This window comes from Actinia tenebrosa, unplaced genomic scaffold, assembly GCF_029948245.1.
Source record: "Actinia tenebrosa isolate PJP-AT-01 unplaced genomic scaffold, QUT_ActTen_1.0 PGA_scaffold1__47_contigs__length_23844297, whole genome shotgun sequence".
NCBI classification, from domain to species: Eukaryota; Metazoa; Cnidaria; class Anthozoa; order Actiniaria; family Actiniidae; genus Actinia; species Actinia tenebrosa.
The window spans coordinates 2,923,768-2,945,666 of NW_028292578.1; the positions used below are offsets into that span (position 1 = coordinate 2,923,768).

Genomic DNA, 21,899 nt, shown 5'->3' on the forward strand with positions numbered 1-21,899 from the left:
AAGTTAGGGGCGGATCCAGAAATCTGAGAAAGGAGTTGGGGGATTTGAGATTAGACTATATGCAAAACAAAAACAGAGGAGATCAATGGGACATGATCCCATGCAAGGAAATTCTAAAAATATGATTTCCAGAAATTTTTTTCTGCATTCTGGGGATATTTGGGACAAAAAAAGGATAAAAAAATGAATCTTACAGTAAACTAAAAGGGAGGGATGTATTATCTGATAAAAAACCTACATATACTGTTATACGTTTATCATGTTCAGTTCACATGCTATAAGTGTGGATGAATGATTTTGGCCAATTAGAAACAAGATACATGTTATGCTATGTGAAAAGATTTATTTTATTATTATTATTATTATAATTATTATAATTATTATTATCATTATTACTGAAATATTACTTTACAACAGACTTTGGGGTGACCATGGACAATTGGCTCTTGAAAAGGCAAAAATTTGTCTAATCAATGCTTCTGCAACAGGAACAGAAATACTAAAGAACTTAATTTTACCAGGTAGGAATAACTTTGCAAAGAACTCCATTCGAAACTGAGATCCTGGAATATCAGGTAGTCTTTTCCAGGCCGGGTACTTCTAGGATGTTTTTTTTTGTGCTTTAAGTTTTAAGACACAATATTTTTTTAGGAATGGGGTCGTTCACAATTATTGATGGTAATAAAGTGTCAGGAGAAAATATCGGCAACAAGTAAGCAGAATTTGACTTAAGTAAAATACCTGTTTACTGATGCAGTAGCCATCTTGCATCATGGGATGCAGAGGGGGCAAATAAAGAAAAGTAATAACATAGAGAATTCAATTGCTCTTTTTGGTGTGCTCAGTGAAAACCACAAAGTTATATAAAAATATGCCCTGACAGGTGTCTAGTCTATAGATTTTCCAATAGTTGCCCCCTCTGCATCCCATAATTCCACAGTTAAGACAAAAGAAATCAAGATGGCCGCTGTAAAAAGATCTATTCTGGTATTACATCATCTCTTGTAACAGAGGCCCACATGTTTAAGAGTTTTAGCGATTACTGAGTGTCTCCCTCTTAAAGTGAAGCTTTATTACTGTACTTTACTTATACTTATATTGTTGCTCTTTCAGTTTTTTCTTAGAAAAAGACAGTTTAGGAAAGGTAATACTATTGTTGATCTCTAGCTACAGTATAGTTTCAAAAAATGTGTTCTAAATAGACCTTTCTTGAGTGCATACCATGAAACAGTGGCTTTAAGTTGGACTTACAGAGTAATGTCTTGATACATTGTATCAGCATTTTATCCAGCTTTGACTTAATTAGAACAACTCAATATTTTTGTAGTCACTCTAATTTTGGAAAGATTTACTGAATGGTGACAGGCCTCAAAGCCTGGAGCTGTTTTTAGGATAGCAAAGGTGGCGTATGCTGCTAACATGTCATCTTTCACTGCTGTGAGTCCAATGGGTTGGGGTGCTAGTTTGAGCCTTGTGGTCGCCAAATGTGAATTGAGTTTGTTTGATGTGTTGTTCTCTCCTTTCCTATGAGGGTTTTCTCCAAGTTGTCCGGTTTCCTTCCTCCGTAAAAATAAACATTTGAGTCAAGCGTTGCATGCATAGAACATTGAATTGAATGTAGTGGTAGTGGTAGTGTGTGTAAGTGGAAAGTGTCCCCAATTAGTGCGAAAGCACTAGAATGACTAGGCACTTAAATAAAGAGATCTATTTTTTAAATTTTTTGTTCTTGAATAGGAAATTTGCATGATCACCACATTGTCATATGACTACCAAATGAAAATGTTTTTTAAATTTCCTTTTCTCATTCAAATTTGTATTGCCGCACGAGAATAGTAAGGCAATACTTAAGGCTCTTTGCAGAACTTGGTCATGTAATACAACATTTTGTGTATATGACCTGGCATAACGTATATTTAATGTATAAAATGTATATATTATTTTTTTGGAAACTCGAAATTTTACAAAGAATGGCTGGCTGGAATGCAAGCTCAAAAAATAAAAAATGTCCTTTCTGATACATAACATAACGTTCAAACTTGGCTATAGCACCTATAGTACTAATATTTTGAGGTGCTTTTTCTGATTATGTTGATCATTTTTTAAATCAAAGCTTGTTTATTGATCACGTTGCAAATCGTACCATTTGACCAATTCCTATTAGACAAAAGGAAGTTTGCAAGGGATTCTAGTAGTCATTGTTAATGACGCATTAATGCAAGCGTCCTTGAGAACTGATCCTTAACTACTGTTATCCTCTTGACCAAGGTGTATTCTGTAAATGAGTATCAGAATTTTGTCAGAGGCACAATTTTGCAACCTTTGCCAAAATGTTATCTAGTTACATACTACATGTACATTCATTTAAGGAAAATATAGAAACATATATGTCAAATATCATTAATGAGATGTTTCATAATGTTATTTTTTTAATTTTTTTTTTTTGCACAGTCCAGAGCAGAGTGTGCTACTGAATTTCTCTTAGAATTAAATGCTGATGTTTCAGGAGACTTTATAGAAGAGGTACTTCAATCCATTTCTGTAATGTATATTAATGACAAGCCAGTTCATAGTTTAAGAATCGTTTCCAGTGTGCGTGCAATCTTATCCCGAATTTCTCACCTTTTGTTTTTAATTAAAAGGTTTAAACAAGAGAAGGTGAGAAATTTGGGATAAAATCACATTTGTGCACTGAAGATAATTCTTAAACTACAAACTGGTTCATTACTATTAAGAAGACCTTTGTCTTGAGTAAACATGATTATTGTAACAGACACCCAAGGTTCCAGAGAAAGTGTATGTGGTAACAAGAGTAGTATAGGGAATGGGGGTTCCAGCGCAATCTCAACACGGGCAAGACCCGTGTCAAAAATCCACCTACGGAAACAACCCACTCCAAGTGTGGTTGGGGGCAACAGCGCAAATATGTTAGTCTATATATGGAGTGCGAAGATTGTAAGAGAACTTTTAAGAAAGAAGCGGATTTGAAAAAGCATTTGAAAATGAAGACGAAGTGTATGAGCAATTATGATTGTGGATGTGGTAAGAAGTTTGAGACTAAGGTTAAATTGTTTTGGCATTGTCAGGACTGTGAGTACGACTACGACGACTTAAAAAGTGCTTGGTATTAGGTATAAAATATTTCCTATTATATAGATGGAATCCCAAAGCAACTTCAGCACGGTGTCAATACCCGGTAACGGTGAGATTGACGTTAGACAGTTTTGGCGTCAGTCAGAAAGGAAGGTTAAAAGGACTCTCCGAAAAGGTATAGAAGAATTAGGAGCCCTGAAAGCGAGCATAATGGTAGAAGTAAGTTTGTCAAAAGACGAGGTAATGACGACAGCAATGTTGCGATCAAAGTCGTTAGTGATATTAGAATCCACGAATCTGGATAGGTCACTCAGTGAAGCCTTAGAAGCAATAATGGAGTCGCTGTCTAACTACACGAAAGAAGGATCGGGTTGGACAGTAGAGGAGGTTGAAGGAATAGAGATAAGTATAGCCAGGTACGTACCCATACGAGGGGGGAGTTACGTACCGCTACCAACGTGGGTAGAAAGGAAGAAGGCTATTGTAAACGTGAAGAATGAAGACAATCGATGCTTTATGTGGGCAATCAGGTCTGCACTGTATCCAGCAGAGAAGGATCCCTGTAGGACAAGTAAGTATCCCACAGATGATTTAGAGTGGGATGGTGTGGAATTTCCCATGCAGTTGATAGACATCCCCATATTTGAGGAAATAAACGATCTAGCAATTAACGTTTACGGAGTCAGAGAGCAGACGATAGTACCGTTAGTTCTGTCAAAAAGTAAAGGAGAGCGCGTACATTTATTCTACCACGGCGGACACTACTCATGGGTTAAACACATTAGCAGACTATTCTACAGACATACTAAGCACAAAGGTAAAAAGTACTTCTGCGACTGCTGCTTGCTGTCATTTACATCCTTAAATACCCTAAAGAAACACGATGAGATCTGCCGCGGAGTCGAAGAAGTGGCGCAACGGATCCAGATGCCTACAGATAAGAACCTATCCTACTCAGACCATCAAAAGCAGATGCAGGTGCCTTACGTGATATATGCAGACTTTGAAGCGTTGATAACTAAGGAAGAGCAGAAAAGTGGTGCCACGAATAAGGTGGGATTACACGAGATCTGCTCCTTTGGTTACATAGTAGTCAGATCAGACGGTAAAGCAAACCCTCCTGTGATTTACCGAGGTAAGAACGCAGCTAATGAGTTTCTAGAAGCATTGCGAGAAGAGGAGGGGGAGATAAGAGAACAATTAAGACGTCCAAAGAAGATGGAATTTACCAAAGAGAACCAGGAGGCTTTTAACAAGGCAAAAAAATGCCACATTTGCCAACATACGCTTCTTCAGTTTGGAAGACGAGCCAAGAAAGCGTGGGATGAAGATGGAAAGTATCTAGGAGAAGCTCATTTTAAATGCGGGAAGTATGCTAAGAAAGGTGAGAAGCCGGGAAAGCCTTCCACCCACTGCATTCACTGCCACAAAGCATTCGTTGAGGATTTCTATGTGGATAAGGTTAGAGATCACTGCCACATCACGGGTAAATACAGAGGAGCGGCTCATTGGAAATGCAATATAAACTTCAAAGTAGACCCAGAAATGGAAATACCCGTATTCTTTCACAATTTAAGGGGTTACGACAGTCACTTACTTTTACAAGGAACAGACGGCTCCGAAGTAAAGTGCATACCCAACAACAAAGAAAGGTACATGTCCGTAACTGTGGGCAAGCTGAAGTTCTTAGACTCGCAGCAGTTCATGGCGGACTCCTTAGCAAACTTGGTTAAATACAACACGGAGTTCCCCATTTCCAGTCAATACGGCGCGGAAAGGAAAGGAGTCTACCCATACGAATACATGGACTCCTGGGAGCGATTCGAAGAGCCCCTACCACCCAAAGAGAGATTCTACAGCACCCTAAACGAGTCTGGTATAAAGGACGAGGAGTACCAGCATGCGTTAGATGTGTGGGAAAAGTACTCCTGTGAGAATATGGGAGAATACCACGACATCTACCTACGTTCAGACGTAGTGCTGCTCGCAGATGTTTTCCAAAGCTTTCGAAAGATGGCAATGGAATACTACGGGTTGGATCCAGCGAACTTCTACACGGCTCCTGGGCTTAGTTGGAGTGCGCTTCTAAAGAAGACAAACGCGCAACTGGATCTCCTAACGGAATACGACATGTACCGCTTTATGGAAGACGGTATCCGCGGCGGTGTTTGCGGACCCAGCAGACGATACGCAAAAGCGAACAATCCCACGGTGGAGTACGACCCGGAGAAGCCAACCACATACATCTTCTACTTAGACGCAAACAACCTCTACGGTTGGGCAATGTCGCAGTACTTACCTGTACGCGACTTCGAATGGGATAACATAAAGCCCATAGAGTTTTACCTAAACGTAGGTAAAGAAGACGACAAAGGTTACGTGCTGGAGGTGGACCTGGAATACCCAGAGCATTTGCACGACGCGCACGATGAGTTCCCATTAGCACCAGAAGCAATAGAAATGCCATTTAAGCAGCTAAGTCCGCTGCAAAAGCAAATGTGCCCTGGCTACAAACCGTACAGGAAGCTAACTATGAACCTGATGGACAAGCGAAAGTACGTGGTGCATTACCGCAACCTGCAGTTCTATGTGCGCCACGGCTTACGCGTGAAGAAGATCCACCGCGTTTTGAAGTTCACGCAGGAACCATGGATGCGCTCCTACATTGACTTTAACACACAAAAGCGTACGCAGGCAAAGAATGACTTCGAAAAGAACCTGTTTAAACTAATGAACAATAGCGTATTTGGTAAGACAATGGAGAACATCCGCAAGCGCGTAAGCATAAAGATAGCCAGCACCAGAGAGGAAGCAGAAGCATACGTGTCACAGCCTGGATTCGTTAGATACGTAGAAATGTTAAACTTCTACGTGATTCACATGAAGAAAGCGAATTTATTCCTGAATAAACCCGTATACACGGGGTTTACAGTGTTAGACCTATCAAAGCTGCTCATGTATGAGTTTTACTACGACAAGCTAAAACCGAAATACGGTGATAAGTGCCACCTCTTATACACCGACACCGATTCCTTGATACTAGAGGTGCAGACGGAAGACATTTACGAAGACTGTGTTCCCGACATCGATGAATACGACACCAGCGATTACCCACGCGACCACTTCCTTTACTCCCCTAAAAACAAGAAAGTAATCGGGAAAATGAAGGATGAGATGAAAGGAAAACCCATCGTGGAATACGTGGGCCTGAAACCCAAGATGTACAGCGTGCTAAAGCTGGACGGTGTAGAAAAGAAAGCTAAAGGCGTAAAAAAATACGTGGTTAAGAAGGACATAACCCACGATTCCTACTTAAAGGTCCTGCGTACGCGTAAGGAACAGCGGCATAAAATGAACAGCCTGCGCAGCTACGGACATCAAATACACAACGTTACACAGGAGAAGGTGTCACTGTCTGCATTTGACGGTAAGAGGTGGATGTGTGATGATGGTATCCATACGATAGCATTCGGACATCACACGATAAGCAGTTCTTCTTTGACGAACCCACGCGTGGGACCATCATGAAGATAATACAAGATGGGCTGACCCTTCTTAGCTATCGCACTTCGGATCTGGTAAGTTTCCAAAGACCAATTAGGATCCGTAGCTCTTTTGGATCCTCCTTCTAATTCACCCGGCTCATAGAGATATCGAACCGTGACATTACCTAATTTCTTTTCATGGGGGAAGACCGCCCTCGAACTTCTGACGAAGGACTTGTGTTCCACGTGTTTCTTTTTTATGACATCCTTGGGTTTCATTCCCGTAGCCCTGGCCGCCTCGTTGTTCAAAGCCGCGACGACCTGGGGGAGCCTCTGAGTCCATTCCCTGTTGCGTTTGGAGGGATCTTCCAGCTCTTTCCAATACTGGTATCCAAAGAGACGCTCGGCCAGGGTCTTATTGAATCTTTCGACAATGCTCTGACCCCTGTGGTACTCTGCTTCGGCTCTCCTAATCTTAGTGCTGTGGTCTTTCAGGGTCTTAGTAACCACGCCCATGAACTCCGTTCCCGCATCCACTTGCAGCAGCTTAGGCCATTTCAAGACGCGCTTATAAATCCTACCTAGGGCTTCTGCGACTTCTCCAGAATCCTTGCTGATTATGGGTTCGGCGTCCTTGTATCTGCTTGCGATATCAACTACGGTCAAAGCGTACCTATAGGTCTTTTTTCTCACCTTATCGTGCGGTAAGAAAAGCAAATCCGCCTGATGAACTTCATTGGGGGTATTTACGGTGAAGCTGGGTCTGGGAATGTACTTCGGCACGGGAAGATAAACCTGCCAGAGGGTTTGTTTTCTTAACCAGTTCTTAGCCGTTTCGTCTGATACCCTGGCCGCGGTCGCGAGTTTCTTGATAGCTGACGCTCCTCTCCAATAGCCTTCCGGCCCATAGTAAATCCTTTTAAGTTTGTCCTCTACGCGGCCCATTATATGAATTCCAAAACAAGATTGATCTTACGTCCGTTAAAATCCACCGTCTTTCCGTCCACTTTAATGGTGATGTTTATGCTTTCTACCAAATTAGACAAATCATATTCCAAAGAAATGGGAGTGTATTCTACTGGGTCAAATGGATTACCTTTGGGTAGAAACTTGGACATAAGAGAAGACTTTTCTCCATTGTTGTAACTATGAACCAAGTCGCAATAGACTTCGTAAGAGGATGCGACTTTCCATTTCACATCATATGTACTGCCGCTATTTATCGTGGTACTAGTAAGACCTAGGAGTTCTACCAATGGACTGCCCATTAAATTAGCGCTTCCACTATTTTTCTTGAATTTCATTTCATGGGGTAATCCTGTGGTAAGAGTATATCCGTGCTTTGCTAGCTCCTTAGCCAGTGTTATAGGGGTGTAATGGGAATCTGGTATTTTTGGTTTGGTGCCGGAAGTTCCGATGACAAAGCCATTAATTAAATTATACCAAGAATTGTACAAAGAGCAACTAACCAACCGAACCCTTTCCGCGCGGATGGGAGGATTCAGACAAGTGGTAAAGTTATTCTTGTCGCTTTCCAAAAAGACGATCATTATATTAGATACGCCAAGGCCACGCCTCCCGCCAGCCCTGCAACTCCCACGAATACCAACTCATTGTCTTTTTGTTTCTTAGAAGGCTGGTAGTAATTCTTAAACTGAGGCTTTCTCAACCCCGTTAATGCCGCGGGGTGCGCCTGTGCATAGAGCTTAAAGGCGTAGTCTGTATTTTCAAAGTTCTTATCCGCCTGCATTTTGTCTTGGTAGTTCTTGTCCAACCAATCCCTGTAAGCTTGCCTTTTTTCATTCCAAGCCGCCACGTCCCTTTGATATTTCTCCAGCGCTAAGTCGTGTCTCTTCCTCTCAGCGGCTAAATCTCCGCTGCGGTCGCCTCTAACTAATCTATCCAAATATTGACCACCATAATTAGCCCCTGTAAATGCTAAAGCTGCAATGACTCCACCTGCGACTAAGCTAACCATTATACATTAGGTAGGTACTTTTCCTTCCGTAGGTAATCCTTTACCATGATAGCCCCGCCTACGGCAGCGGTCATCTTAGCAAAGTTAGCGAAGCTCTTGCTTGGGTCTTCAGTAAAGTCTTCTTTGAGCACTTTCTTACCTACCCAACCAATACCCGCAACGATGGAAGTAATGATAGCTGCCTCTTCAACAGTTTTCAACAACGCGGTTGACATTATATTACAAAGCGAGAAGGTTATTACTCCATTTCAGGGATTTTGCTTTTTCTAACCTCCACAGGTGCGCGATATGTTGGGGCCTCCCACTTTACTTCTGGCTTCGTAGCCCGCCATTGTAAGTAGAGGCTGCCTGCTGCTATAGCAATTCCTATCGCGCCAATGACGTAGCCGGGATTCCAAAAGGATTCCTCTTCCTCCACCTTTTCTTCTTTCTTTGCTTTGTTATTCCTGTTCATCTCCGCGAGCTTCTTTCCGGCAGCGACTCTGCCCGGAGATTTAGCCTTGGTAATCTTGGTATCTTCTACGGGAGCCTTTTCTGGTTGTTCTTCGGTGCCACTCATCTTATATTAAGGGACTTGAAGGACTTGACAAGTAACTTGATGACGACTTGACAATGACTTGACAACGACTTGACTAAGTACTTGAGGTGACTTGACAACGACTTGACTAAGTACTTACGGTGACTTGACTAAGTACTTACGGTGACTTAACTAGGTACTTGAGGCGACTTGATCATCAGCAAGTGCTGCCTGGAAGACCTTTTCGACTTCTCTGTCCTTCTTGAAGTCCTTCCAAGACACCAGTACCTCCTTCAAGTCGACGTGCTGAGCTACGTGAAGTGCCGCAGAGGCGACCGCCATTAACTTACCGCACTTCAAGGACAACCAGCCGCAGGTTATCTTAAGTTCTTAAGCAATGACATAGTCCTCGCTAATGTCCTTCCGCAGTTGCTCCACGTCGTCTATAGGCAGTGCAAGTCCAAGCAATTTAGTTGCAAGTCGGATAGCGGAGTCTGCGACGGCGTCCGTGGTCTTACTTGCAAGGGCAGCCTCGTACCTTTTATGGAACTTTTTGACTTCCTCTTCCGACAGCTTATTAACCTGCTCATGGGTAAGTTCCCTGCCTATCATTTCTTTACACTTCCCCGAAGACACAAGGATGTTAAGTTGTTCCTTGAGGTTACTTTCGTCTAACTGCGTGGGGACTTCATCTAAGAGCTGCTCAATCTCCATATACATTAACGTCATAAGGAAACCTCAAAGAGAAAATCATTTTGGAATGTTGGTGCGTTTTTAAATGCCGCATGTATTCATGCAACTGTTCCTTGCTTATCTCGCCGCCGTAGTCGCTTAAGATGGTTTCCAGGTCACTCCGACTCGGAGTATAAAATACGACCAGGGAGCCTATGTTTTCCCTGAAGGGTTTAGAGACACTGGTAAGCTGCTGGGAAAGCAACCAAACGCTGATATTGTCGTGTCTACCGCTGAAAGCGAGCTTCACTAATTCGGAGGTGCGCTTTTTTACGTCGTCCCCGCAGGCAATGTCATCCAGTATGAGTAAAGTCTGCGTATCCTTAGGGAATTGCTTGTGCCAGAACTTAAGATGCCCAGATAACTCGTTAGGGTCTAAGATATCTACAAAGAAGTCGTCGTCTTTCACTCCTATGCCCGTCCAGGTGCGGTTGTTCACGTAGGTGGGGCATAATAGCACTATGTAGTCAAAGCGGTATCTAAAGGGTCCTAATAGCTGCTCTACCACGAACTGGGTCTTTCCGCAGCCGGTGGGTCCTACTATCAGAGCATTGCAGGGAATATGATTCGGATCCATTATATATACAATGGACCCAGTGGACGCAGTAAGAAGGATTACCGCCGACGCAAAGGATAAAAGAGACACCATAGAAATGCAAAGGGAAGAGATAGACCGGTTAAAAGAGCGCGTGCAGGAATCGTACGATGAAATGTGCGGTCTGAAGCGCGCAGAACGGTTTGGCGCGCTTTTGACAATGGCGGGCTGGGCTAAGGAGTCCATTAAGGATTTCATGCGATACCCTCCATAGAATACAGTTCTCATTACCATTTCAATATATGGACTGTATTACGTGCGAACTACCTGCCGACTGCATTACCCCTCCCAAAACACCGATACCCAAACCGTGTAAAAAATACACCTGCCTTCATTGTAATAAGGTATTCCCCGAAGGATCCTTTGTTGGGCATTGGTGTCCCGCAGATCCTAAAGCACAGCGAACCTTAGCTGACACCTACAAAGAGGAGTAACTCTGCAAGGTGGTTTTAAATAAGGTCTTCTTATTTATTGTTAATTTGTTAAAGTAAGATAAGAGGTTTCAAAAGAGTCTTAATAATTATTGTTAATTTGTTAAGACCTTCTCGCAGGCATTTAACAAAACAACAAGAAATAATAGACCCTATCCTAAAACCCTCTTGCAGGGTTTAACAAAATAACAATAAAAAATAAGGTATGTATAATGGAGTGCATGCAATGTAATAAATCTTTCAGCAGTAAGCAGCGACTGCAATACCATCTTTCCAAAAAGGTTTGTCAAAAGACCGTAAGCACCCTTTGCGGTGACTGCGGTCGAGAGCTGTCCACCCTCCAAGCCTTACAATATCACCGCGACAACAGGGTCTGTCTTAAGAACTGCTGCCGCCGCTGTGATGAGCCCTTCTTTGAAGAGAACTGGCATAAGTACCGCTGCCGCCGTTACCACCTCGAAGGTATTGCCTGCGAAACCCACGGTGACATAGCCGAACGCTGTTGCCCCCTTGAAACCTCCCGGGTGCTGACAAAGCTTAAGAAGGAAATTGACCAAACCTTCGTAGGCTTTGACGATGTTGAGGGCGTTAAATGGGAGGACAGGGAACACTGGGAGGCTATTTGCGATCGCTGCGGCTGTCAACGGAGTGGACAACATATTTGGTGCTGTCTATACGACGGACCACGTCCTTTAGACCATTACCTGGCGGTACGAAAGGCTTGGAAAAAAGAAAATATCTAATGAGTTCCACGGTGCTATTCTACGCCGCCTTTGCGGTTGGTGTCGCCTCTACGACAGTTGTTTGCGTACTTTCCTTTGCGGGAGGAGCCTTGGAGGAATTTGATCGCCAACGCCAAGAAGAAGAAAAATGAGAAAGATATATGATACCTCAAATCGGAGCGTTCATAGGCGGTGTCTTAATTACCGCATCCGTTTACCACATGACAGAAAAAATGAGGTCCGCCGTAGCAGACCAATACTTAACCGCTCATGAGGATGACTTCTAATCACAAAGAGGATTAGCATCTACCTTCCTTTCAACGTCGAACTTCCATCGACCGTTAACCTTACCATGACTGCGTATGTGTGTGTACTCTTCACCTTGAATGACGTACCGCACGCAGTCCGGCGCCCATAGCGTGCACTCTTTACCTTCGTGTTTGAGGACCAACCTTAAGCGGCTGATGTCTTCGAAGACGACGTAATTTTTTATTTTGTATGTGATGCCTTGAACTAATTCACGCCAGTGTGTCTGTTCAACTATCATTATATCTATGAAATATTCTTTGGTGAGTCCTTAACGCCTCCTGCGTCTTAAAAGCCTTAACACACCAAGGACAAGGTACACGAATGCCTTCCGCGTAATGGTCGATCTCCCTACATATAAGGTCGTAATCGTTGCACACCATGGTTAGGTAACCATTTGCCTCGTATTGTGTGAGTAACGCCTCTTGTTTTGAGGATAATACGCCGTTACCCTTAGGCGTCTTCAACTCCAGGCATAACCCATTATGTTTTTTATGTGCATTAAGGACTAAGATGTCGGGTTGCCCCGCCTGATACCCTTTCTGCCAACATACTATCCTTTTGCTAGCTGAGTCCTGTAGTTCTCCAAGACCTGGTACGAGCAGTAGGATAGGGTGGAATCGACGTATGTAGTTTACGACCTTCTTATGCAGGTCAAATTCATTTTCTATTTTGAATACCAACTTGTTAGGACCGTCAAAGCGCCGCTCTATTTCATACTTACCTGTTTTCCTGAGGGTAGGGAGAACGTCACCTAACACCCATTTTCTGAACTCCTTAGCTACGGACTTTTCAGATCCGAATATTAACTCATAAAGACCCATTTCAGTGATGTAAACGGAATGTGGTTGCGCATTAAGGGTGTCAGTCAGATTTACACCCTTTATAGACCTCAAAGTTACCTTGTTTTCCTCTGAGACGTGATCAGACGCCGCTTTTCTGGAATTTACGTAACCCAAGGCATCAGCCACGGACTTTGCTTTGAAATAAAGTTTATCGCCTTGCACTATGCATTGCAGTTTGGTGTTGTTGTTTTCGAATACGCGAAGCATTATATACGTAAGGGATATTTCATCCTTTCTTGGATGAGGGAGCGCAGCGCGCGAATCAATACGCAACGCTCTTTAGCTGATTCATTTCTACGCTCAACTGGGCGTCAGACACCACGAAGATGTATGCGTTGATCTTGTCTGAGTCGCCTGCGCTAGCGTTTAAGTCACGCTTGATTTCCAGGGTAATGCCGTCCTGGGTATTTACCAGACGCAATCCCTGCCCATGTAAATCCTCGTCGTTGGTGGTTCGCATGTCAATCCACAGTGCATACTTATTGGTAAAGAACTCACCGGGTGCAACTTGATCCCCAAACTTTCTTTTTATTTCCCTGTAGATGTCTGAGGGCTTCATTCCCTGCGAATACACCTTATTTGGAACTCCATTGATGCTAATCCCGACGTTGGTGATGCCGGGGTTATGAAAGGCTTCAGAGTCGCGCTTACCGGCTTCATAAGGCTTAATAAATACCAACATCAGCCCCGTAAGACTACGACGTGGTAAATTAATGCTCTGAGTAATTACCGCGTCTGTCTTATCCAGGAAACTAAAGGTTTTGTACATTACCGCGTGGTCGTACAAGAAAGCCTTTCCAGCACTGTATTCCATGCCAGCGCTACGTGCTAGATCTTCGGAGTGTATGGTTTCATACTGCAATTCCAGGTTGGTAATGGCGTATGGATGAATACTTCCCGACAACGCAGTGCTTAACCCGCCAATGATGTTAGCCATGTTGGCTAAGGTCACTTCAAACTGCAACTCACTCAACTGTCTAGGATAATAAACCCCGTGGCTGGTAATAGCCTCAAAGTCCAATGGTATTACGTATTTAGTACCATAGGCTGTCTTGATGGCCTTTGCATCTGCCACGTCAGTTGCGTCGCCAGAATCGGTAGGTTGTGTCTTGGTGGGAGTCCTAACCTTACGTAATATTGCGCTACCGATACCCTGCTCTATTTTTTGTGCCCTTTCGAATGCAGTCAGCCACAGATCTTTGTAGGTGGTGTACAGGTCATAGTTGTTTAAGTCTAAGAGGGATTCCCCGGCGAACTTTACGCGCATCTTAGAAACAATGTTGCGACCAAGGTTGTTAACGATAATCCTTTCATCTGTGGGGCTTGACTGCACCGCTAGGTCGAACCTTAAAGCCAGGGTGCCAGGAACCAATACTAGGTTATCCGTTAGGCGGGGCACGCCTACATACAGCGTCTCACCTGGCTTAGCGCTAGAAGGCGTGAATGTAACCCGGTGAAAGGTGCGTTCTGCTTTCAGTCCGCCAACCTGCTTAGGTAATATGTTGGGGTTTAACTTTGAGCTTATCATATATAATGGAAGTAGAAGGTGATTTTGACCCCACCACCGAAGAAGGTCAAGTCGACATTAACGACGATGAATACGAGTCTTTACTACCTAAAACCAACGACCCCACGGAATTCCGAGGTAACATGGTGCGTCGGTTTGGAAAAAGAGCCCGCGCCGGCTGGATGGCTTTCCTAGACAAATACCGCACTAAGAACCCAGGCAAACCCATACCAGAATACATAAAGCTCGATAACATCGACTTTGGTAGTAACACGATGATGAAACCTCCTAGGAGCAAAACCGCGGAAAGCAGCTTTGGTCCGGACGGCAACATCCCCGAAGCCCCCAGCGCTGCATGGTTTAGTAGGGTTCAGGAACAAATGGACGAATCCATGGAAGAAACCCCGGACGATTTTGATAGGATCAAGGAAGAATTCCCAAACTGGGATCCAAACAAAGTCCAAGTAATGTTTGACGCGGATAACGAATGGGGTAGGGAAGTCGTAGTAGCAAGGTTAAATAGGTCTAATGCTCATCCATATGTCATCAGGGACATAAATGGTAAATACTACGCAGATAAAAATATTCCTCCAACCCTTAGAAAGACATTAGGAGAACCCAACTTACCCGAAAGAATGAGAGAAAATAGTGAGAATATTGACGAAGCCGTCGAAAGAGTTAAGACCATAATGCAGTGGCAACGAAAAGGTCCTGAGGCGATAAGGGAAGTAGAAGAGCTAAAGCAAGCGATGGAAGAAAGGGAAGCAGATTACATGCGGCAAAACCGAATGCTTCTCGATGCTCAAAGGAGAGAACTTGACGACAAGAATCAACGCATATTAGAACTTAGAGAACAAAGAGACATTTCTCTTCGCGAAAAAGACGGCGCCAAAAGGGCATTCAATCTTGCTCTAAAAGACCTGGATATGAGCAAGGAAGAAGCTAAAAACTTGCATATCACCATAACCGGCTCTTTAGAGGAACGGCGGCAGTTGGTTGCCGAAATTAACACTAAGGAAGAACAAATCCGGCAAAGAGATCAGGCCATCGAAGACCTGGAGGGGCAAATAGAGCGGCAGCAGGAAATAATCAACGACCAGACTCGTCCCGAAGAGGAAAGGGAGGCAGCTCAAAGGGAATCAGAAACCCTTCAGGTACACCTTGCGGAATTACAGGCGCAAAAGGAAAACCTGGAAAAGGAGCTGGGGCTTACCACCAAGGAAAAGGTAAAAAGAGCCCTTTTGAAGTATGGCGTTCCGCTGGCGTTTGCGGTCGCTATTTCAAGCGTAGTAGGAGTTATCCTATCCGCGCTTAAGGCTACAGGCGCGGGCGTAAAGAAATTAGGCAATGGGCTGACGGACTTGGGAAAAAAGATGGCAGCCGGCTTGCCTGGGCTGCTGGGTTCGGTTGTTTCCTTGGCACTTAGGGCTGGCGGAGAACTGTTGAAGTTCGTGGGGAATAACATTTGGATCTTGGTTGTCGCTATTGGGGTGGTACTCCTGAAGAAGCTAGGTCGATGAAGGGACCTTGGATTTCCTGTCCTTAGAATTGCTGCGCTCTTTCCGCGTCCTTGATTGAGGATGATGAAAGATAGTATTTGCGCCGCCCTGATAATTTGGGGCTAGCGGCAGCACGCTCATAGTGGAAATGGGTTTATGACTCCAAACCGCATCGATAATATTGCTACCCACGCCAATGCTGTTTATCCTTGCGCTGCCCGGCGTCGACCCATCGTTGCTACCGTCATCAGGAAATATTTGTAACTTAGCATATTTACAATTAATTACCATATGAAACGTGACCGGCGTCAGATCTTCTCCGCTAAATTTGTTTGGCTCCATCGAAAAGTGGGCCGCTCTTCTGCTGTTCGGGGAAGTTCGATAGGGGGGCAAAGGCTCGTCATTCTCATCGACAAGCCTAAACCCCACATTCGCGCTCACTCCCGTGTTAATGCTAATGGTGCAAATGACTAACGCAGGACCTCCAACTTCAACCCACATTCCCATATCAAACCACTCATGCCTTGCGTACTCCTTTACGTCTAAGTAGTGAACGTAATGCGTTTCACTTAAATGCGGATTCATATAATTTAAGAATCACAGATTCTCACAGGCTTAACACTGTAAGAGTGCTGATGGTCGCGTGATTATAAGGTCGATCTCTTTGATCTTCTATGCTATTTATGCACGCCGACGCCGTGTCATCTACGCGTATTTGCAACTTTACCTTCCCATGGCAATCAGCAACCATGTGAAAAGTCCAAACCGAGAGATTTTCGGTGCTGGTGTCGGGCGGCTCTACCGAGAAATGTGTAGGCTCTCTGTTGTTTGTCTTCGCGCGCATGGGCTGTAATACTCCATTGTCGTCACAGAAACGAAATCCTACGTTTGCATCACTCGCCGTACCAATGCAAATACTGCATATTATCAACTTCTTTCCTGAGTAGTTCAAATTCACGGACATGCCCGTGACATCAACCCAAGATGCTTGGGTGTATTTTTTCTCGCCTGTGTAAGTCGTATAAACGCAATCTACTCCAGTTACGTAGGGGTTGTTCATCGCCATATATAATAGCTCAGACCAATGCTTGCAGCTGCTAGACCGGCTTTTAATAAGTTATGGTCATATTCCTCAGGTATCGCAGGTAGGACCTTCTTTGATGGTTTCTTAACTGTGGGTAGCTTCGTTTCGTGTGACTTTTTTGGCTTCTCTACGAAGTGAGGAATGTTCCTAAGAGTGTCAGAGTTCACGTCGTTCACCCCAAACTTCATATCCTTAGTAGCTCGCTGCAGTTTGTTGTTGTATCCTACTACAGAACCAGTATTTATAGATAAATTACTAGGCATTAACCAACAACCCGGGGCTACTGCATAGTCCAACCTCGCCTTAGAATTTTGTATGGCTAGTTGGTAACGCTGTACGCCCTTGCTAATGTCGCCCTCCAAGATTGAACTTTCAAATAAGATCAAGGCTTCGGCTCGCGTTTCTTCTGCGGCGCCAGTATTTCCGATTATGCTGGATCGGGTGTTTACCTGAGCTCCAAGGATAGAATACACGTAAGCTTCTATGCTGCGGTTTAAACGGGCAAGGCCGGCTTTGGTTAGTCCTTTACCTTCTGGGGGTATGAAATTAAGATATTGCTTTGTTTGCTCGTCGTTGGTAATTTTGATAATCAGTGGATTAGCCCCTGCATACTTACCGCCCTCGTCTTTGAACAAAGGTCCGTCTCTAACTTCCTTAGTGGTCTTAGCGTTTGGTTCAAAGAAGGTGCTACTGTCGTGAGTTTCTTTGTGATACCCAGTGTTCCATCGTAGATTCAACGCATGAACTTCCTTATCACTTAGCTCGTGTCCACCAACCCCCCAATAAGCCCAAATATGCCCCAGACCATTGTTAGCGCCGGCAGTGCATCGGAAATCCTTCCCTACAACGTCAAACTCCTTACAAAGTCTGTCATAAGCCGGCACGCTGTATTTATTATCTCTTGGATAAAACGTGGCATCTCCCGGCAGCGCAATAACACCCATTTCATGCAGTATTCTTCTAACCGTGAAGTGAAAATGAAACATAAATATTGAATTCTTCATCAAGCTTGCGCTTACACCACAGCCGCTAGTGGCACACCAAACTGCAAAGTTTAGTTGCTGCGGCCAATAACGCATGTTAGGACCACTTAACCATTCATGAGATTCCTTAGCGGTGGTATGAATAATGGGTACGTCTTTGAAGATATCCCGCACCTTTAACGGAAAGGAATGCTTGTTAGAAATCCGCATGTTCAGCGTTAGGTCCAAGCTTGGGTGTTTATCAAATGAAACTGCGGGTATCGGATAAGTACTGGTACCAAGCAATAATTCCTTTGACCAACTGGGTTCAACATGCGTTGGCGCTGGCGTTGGCTTATGCATTGGCGAATGCTTCAGTTGATCGTCTATTTGATTAACCTGCGTAGGCTTCAAATCCTCGTTGCTGTACATCCTAGAGCCGTTATAGTAAATACCATCGGGTCTTCTTTCGAACTTACTGGGGTCTGCATGTGGAAACATCTTCCTAAATGCTCTCCAATTCCAGTAATCCCGGTTGTCGTGATGTGGCTGCTCCTCAATATCATTCCCAAAAGCGTCGTACATTAGTATATATAATGGATGTTATACCATCAGCACCTCCACTTTATCCTGAACTTCCTAAGGAACCTAACGAATTAAACGCTGAAAACTTTCGTCTGAATAAAGCGAACTTAATCCTGGCTTACTTGGAAGGGCAGACAAAACACTATGAAAAAGTTAGAAAAAAGTACGTCAGAGCCCGGAGTACGCTACATAAGATTTCGATAACTTCAGGGTCCATATCTGTTGTGTTAACGGGCTCCGGCGTTGCTACTTCGCTTACTGGACCCGGAATAGTCGTTGGCGTTCCTTTGGCCAGCGTTGGGGCAGCCTGTGGTATTATTTCGGCTGTTGCTACGGGCATTATGAAACAGTTGTCAAGCAAAATATCAAAACACGACACGACAATAGCTCTGTCAAGGGCTAAAGTAAATACGATCACTGACCTTGTCTCAAAGGCTTTGCGTGACAGAAAGATAGACGACGTAGAATTCTCGCTTATCTTAGCCGAAGAGGAAAAGTACGAGAAATTAAAGACGGACATAAGGAATAAAAAAACAGTCGTAAGAGATCTTTCCGAGGAATCTCGCAAAAAGATCTACCAGGAGGCAAAAGAAGAGCTTCAAAGAAAGCTTGCTCAGTAAACATCTGCTTTGAAAAAAGCAAGACAGGATTCTATTTGCATATTGAACGCCGGCTGTCTGGTTCATATGCAAATTAATTTCACAAATCTATTTCACAAATGTGAAACGTTTTCACAAATGTGAAAGAAAATTGTGAAGGTTTTGATTGGCCAAAAACATGTGACGTAATCGTCCACTATCTTCTCGGAATCCATCCTAACAGGGGGTGGTTGGGGTCTATCTTGTAAAATATTTCGTAAATTACGTCAGGGTAATAAGGAATATCCTTATCCAGCCGACAAAACATCCACTCGGCTTTTGTCATATCAGAAACCTCGGGAATAGACTTACCGGTAATTTCAGACAAAAGATAGGGAATAGCTTTGTAATATTTCCCTAGTTTTAATTTTTTCAATGTCTTCCGTAGACTTTGTGGGGTTGGCTCTTCTAAATGGTCTATGATTTTCTTCTTTACTTCGTTGTCTAAATATACCGGTCGATAACCTTGGATATGACTCATCCAGTCCCTAAAGTATTTTATTCTTTTGTATGGCGTCTTCTTACGACCTCCATTGGAATAATATTGTTCCCTGGTAGCACAAGGCACGGCATTGCGAATATTCTTACCACATTCGTAACACTGTGCTGACGTGTCGTCTTCTATTTGCATTTTCTTACCACAACAAATATACTTATTTGGTTTAGTAGGTACAAACTTGGGTTTCAAGCACTTTACACAGAAATCATAAACAAACTCTTTACAATCTTCGCACTCCATATATAGACTAACATATTTGCGCTGTTGCCCCCAACCACACTTGGAGTGGGTTGTTTCCGTAGGTGGATTTTTGACACGGGTCTTGCCCGTGTTGAGATTGCGCTGGAACCCCCATTCCCTATACTACTAACAAGTAAAGAATGCCATCCCAAAACCTGTGTTCTCCACTGTCCTATCAACACCAATTTCGGGATCATGCATTTTATTATTACCAGAGTCTATGCTAGGGTCATATTGTTTATAAGCATATACCAACTTGTGTACTTATTAAGAACACGCATGCTCATTGGCTAATTGGAGGTGAATATTGTACGATATTCACCTCTGAATCTCAGAACATTGAGTTGGCAACAAAATTGCATCTGCCGGCAATCGTTTTGCTATAGGAAATTAAAAAAATGAAAGTAAATGCCATTCCTATCAATACTAAAAAGGCAACAAAGTATGGCCTAAAAGTTTTGCTAAAAGTTTTTTGTGAATTTGTCATGCAAACTAAAACTTTCTGTTTGTTTGTTTTTATTGAATTATTGTATATAAAAATCAGTTACTCTTTACACAAGTTGGTATATGCTAAAACAATTATTCACCTCGGGCTCAGTGAATACCGGTGAATATTTACCTCGCTGATCGAAGACTCGAGTCTCGGTAAATATTCCCCGATGTTCACTTCGCCTTCGGGAAAAATAATTGCTAACTATTATCTTCTAGTATGAATATATAATATGAATAAAGTGAATATTAAAGTGATAAATGATATTTTTTGTTTTCAGGCTCCTGAAAGACTCTTAGAAAATAACAAAGAATTCTTCAAATCATTTGCTGTTGTTATAGCAACACAACTCCATAGAAGGTAGAAAAGTGTAAAGTACCAATGATATTTTAACAAAAATTACTTTGCTAGATACTGTATAAGCCTTTATAAAAATGCGTAATCGGCAAATGCGATAGGCAAGGGGTAAAAAGCAGTAGGAGATCCAAGAATAGCTAGAATGACTTGTGTTTCTGCTTCTTATTCTCGTCAAGAACATGGACCTTAGTGTTGAAACTAATTCAATGTTGTTTGTAGTTGACGAAACCATTTCCATGTCGAAACATTGCCTATTGGCTTTGGCGATGACAATGTTTTTTGAAATAAGTGTATCTAATTTTTATGAAATTTGTTATTTTATTAACCATTTTGTTAGCTCATGTCTTATCTTGGACATCATTCTTTCCAGTGTCCTCTTGAAACTTGCAGAGGTTCTCTGGATGTATGATGTTCCCCTATTAGTGTGTAGATCATATGGATTTATTGGTTACATGAGGCTAGTTGTTCGAGAACACACAGGTATGTTGTTGATTGAGGGTTCATGATCATCCCATGGGAGTTGAATAACAAATACAATGACACCATTTAGGTGGTATATACAATGAAAGTCTGAAGGGAGGGGTCTCAATCCCAGTTCCCAGCTGAAAATTTGGCAAGATCTCAGTCCAGGTTATTGCCATATTGACTTGATAAGCCACTGACCAATACACCAAATCGAAATATGGCGACCAAATTTGAGTAACTATTCTACATTGACAAGGGACTGACTAGCCTCGTTTTCATGTCGAAACAAACAAATGATATGAATTGTTATATAGCTGGAATATTTTCCTCTAATGCTCTCACACTCGTTTATTGATTCATGGTCACATGACATCTAACAATAGAGCTGTTTCCTGTGAAGAGTTTCTGGGCTGACGACATTCAAAATCTATGACGTCAGAGGGTAACAGTTCACTGTTACACACCAATGTTTACTGACACCTTCGTTGTATATGTACAGCACATGATAGAAGGTGGCGTGACAATGTGCATGACGTATGATTGTTGACAGCTTCACTATCTGACTCGTAAAATGGAAGCATCTGTCAGTTATTGTGTTCAATAATGTAATAAGTGTTAAATAATACATTCTTGATTTCTAGTTGTAGAGTCACACCCTGACAGTGCTCATGAAGATCTTCGTCTGGACAGACCATTTAGGGGTTTGAAGGATTATGTGGATGGACTTGATTTTGATGCAATGAGCAAAGAGGTAGCAACCAGTTTGTCCCTCTTTTATGATTTAATAATTATAATCAAAGTTTCCTCATAAAGTCATAAAATACACTTTTATATTCAGTAACACAATCACCATGAGGTACATACATGGACCG

General features: G+C 43.0%; 1 protein-coding gene across 1 annotated transcript in view; it reads left to right on the top strand.

The window, feature by feature from the left end:
• LOC116294756 (NEDD8-activating enzyme E1 regulatory subunit) overlaps positions 1-21,899 on the top strand; it is a 32,714-nt gene that overhangs the window by 1,662 nt on the left and 9,153 nt on the right. The window contains exons 2-8 of the mRNA XM_031702411.2: positions 418-521; positions 652-712; positions 1,114-1,144; positions 2,449-2,520; positions 20,486-20,565; positions 20,933-21,042; positions 21,669-21,778. Coding sequence (XP_031558271.2) covers positions 418-521; positions 652-712; positions 1,114-1,144; positions 2,449-2,520; positions 20,486-20,565; positions 20,933-21,042; positions 21,669-21,778 — 568 coding nt within the window. The remainder of the gene's footprint in view (positions 1-417; positions 522-651; positions 713-1,113; positions 1,145-2,448; positions 2,521-20,485; positions 20,566-20,932; positions 21,043-21,668; positions 21,779-21,899) is intronic.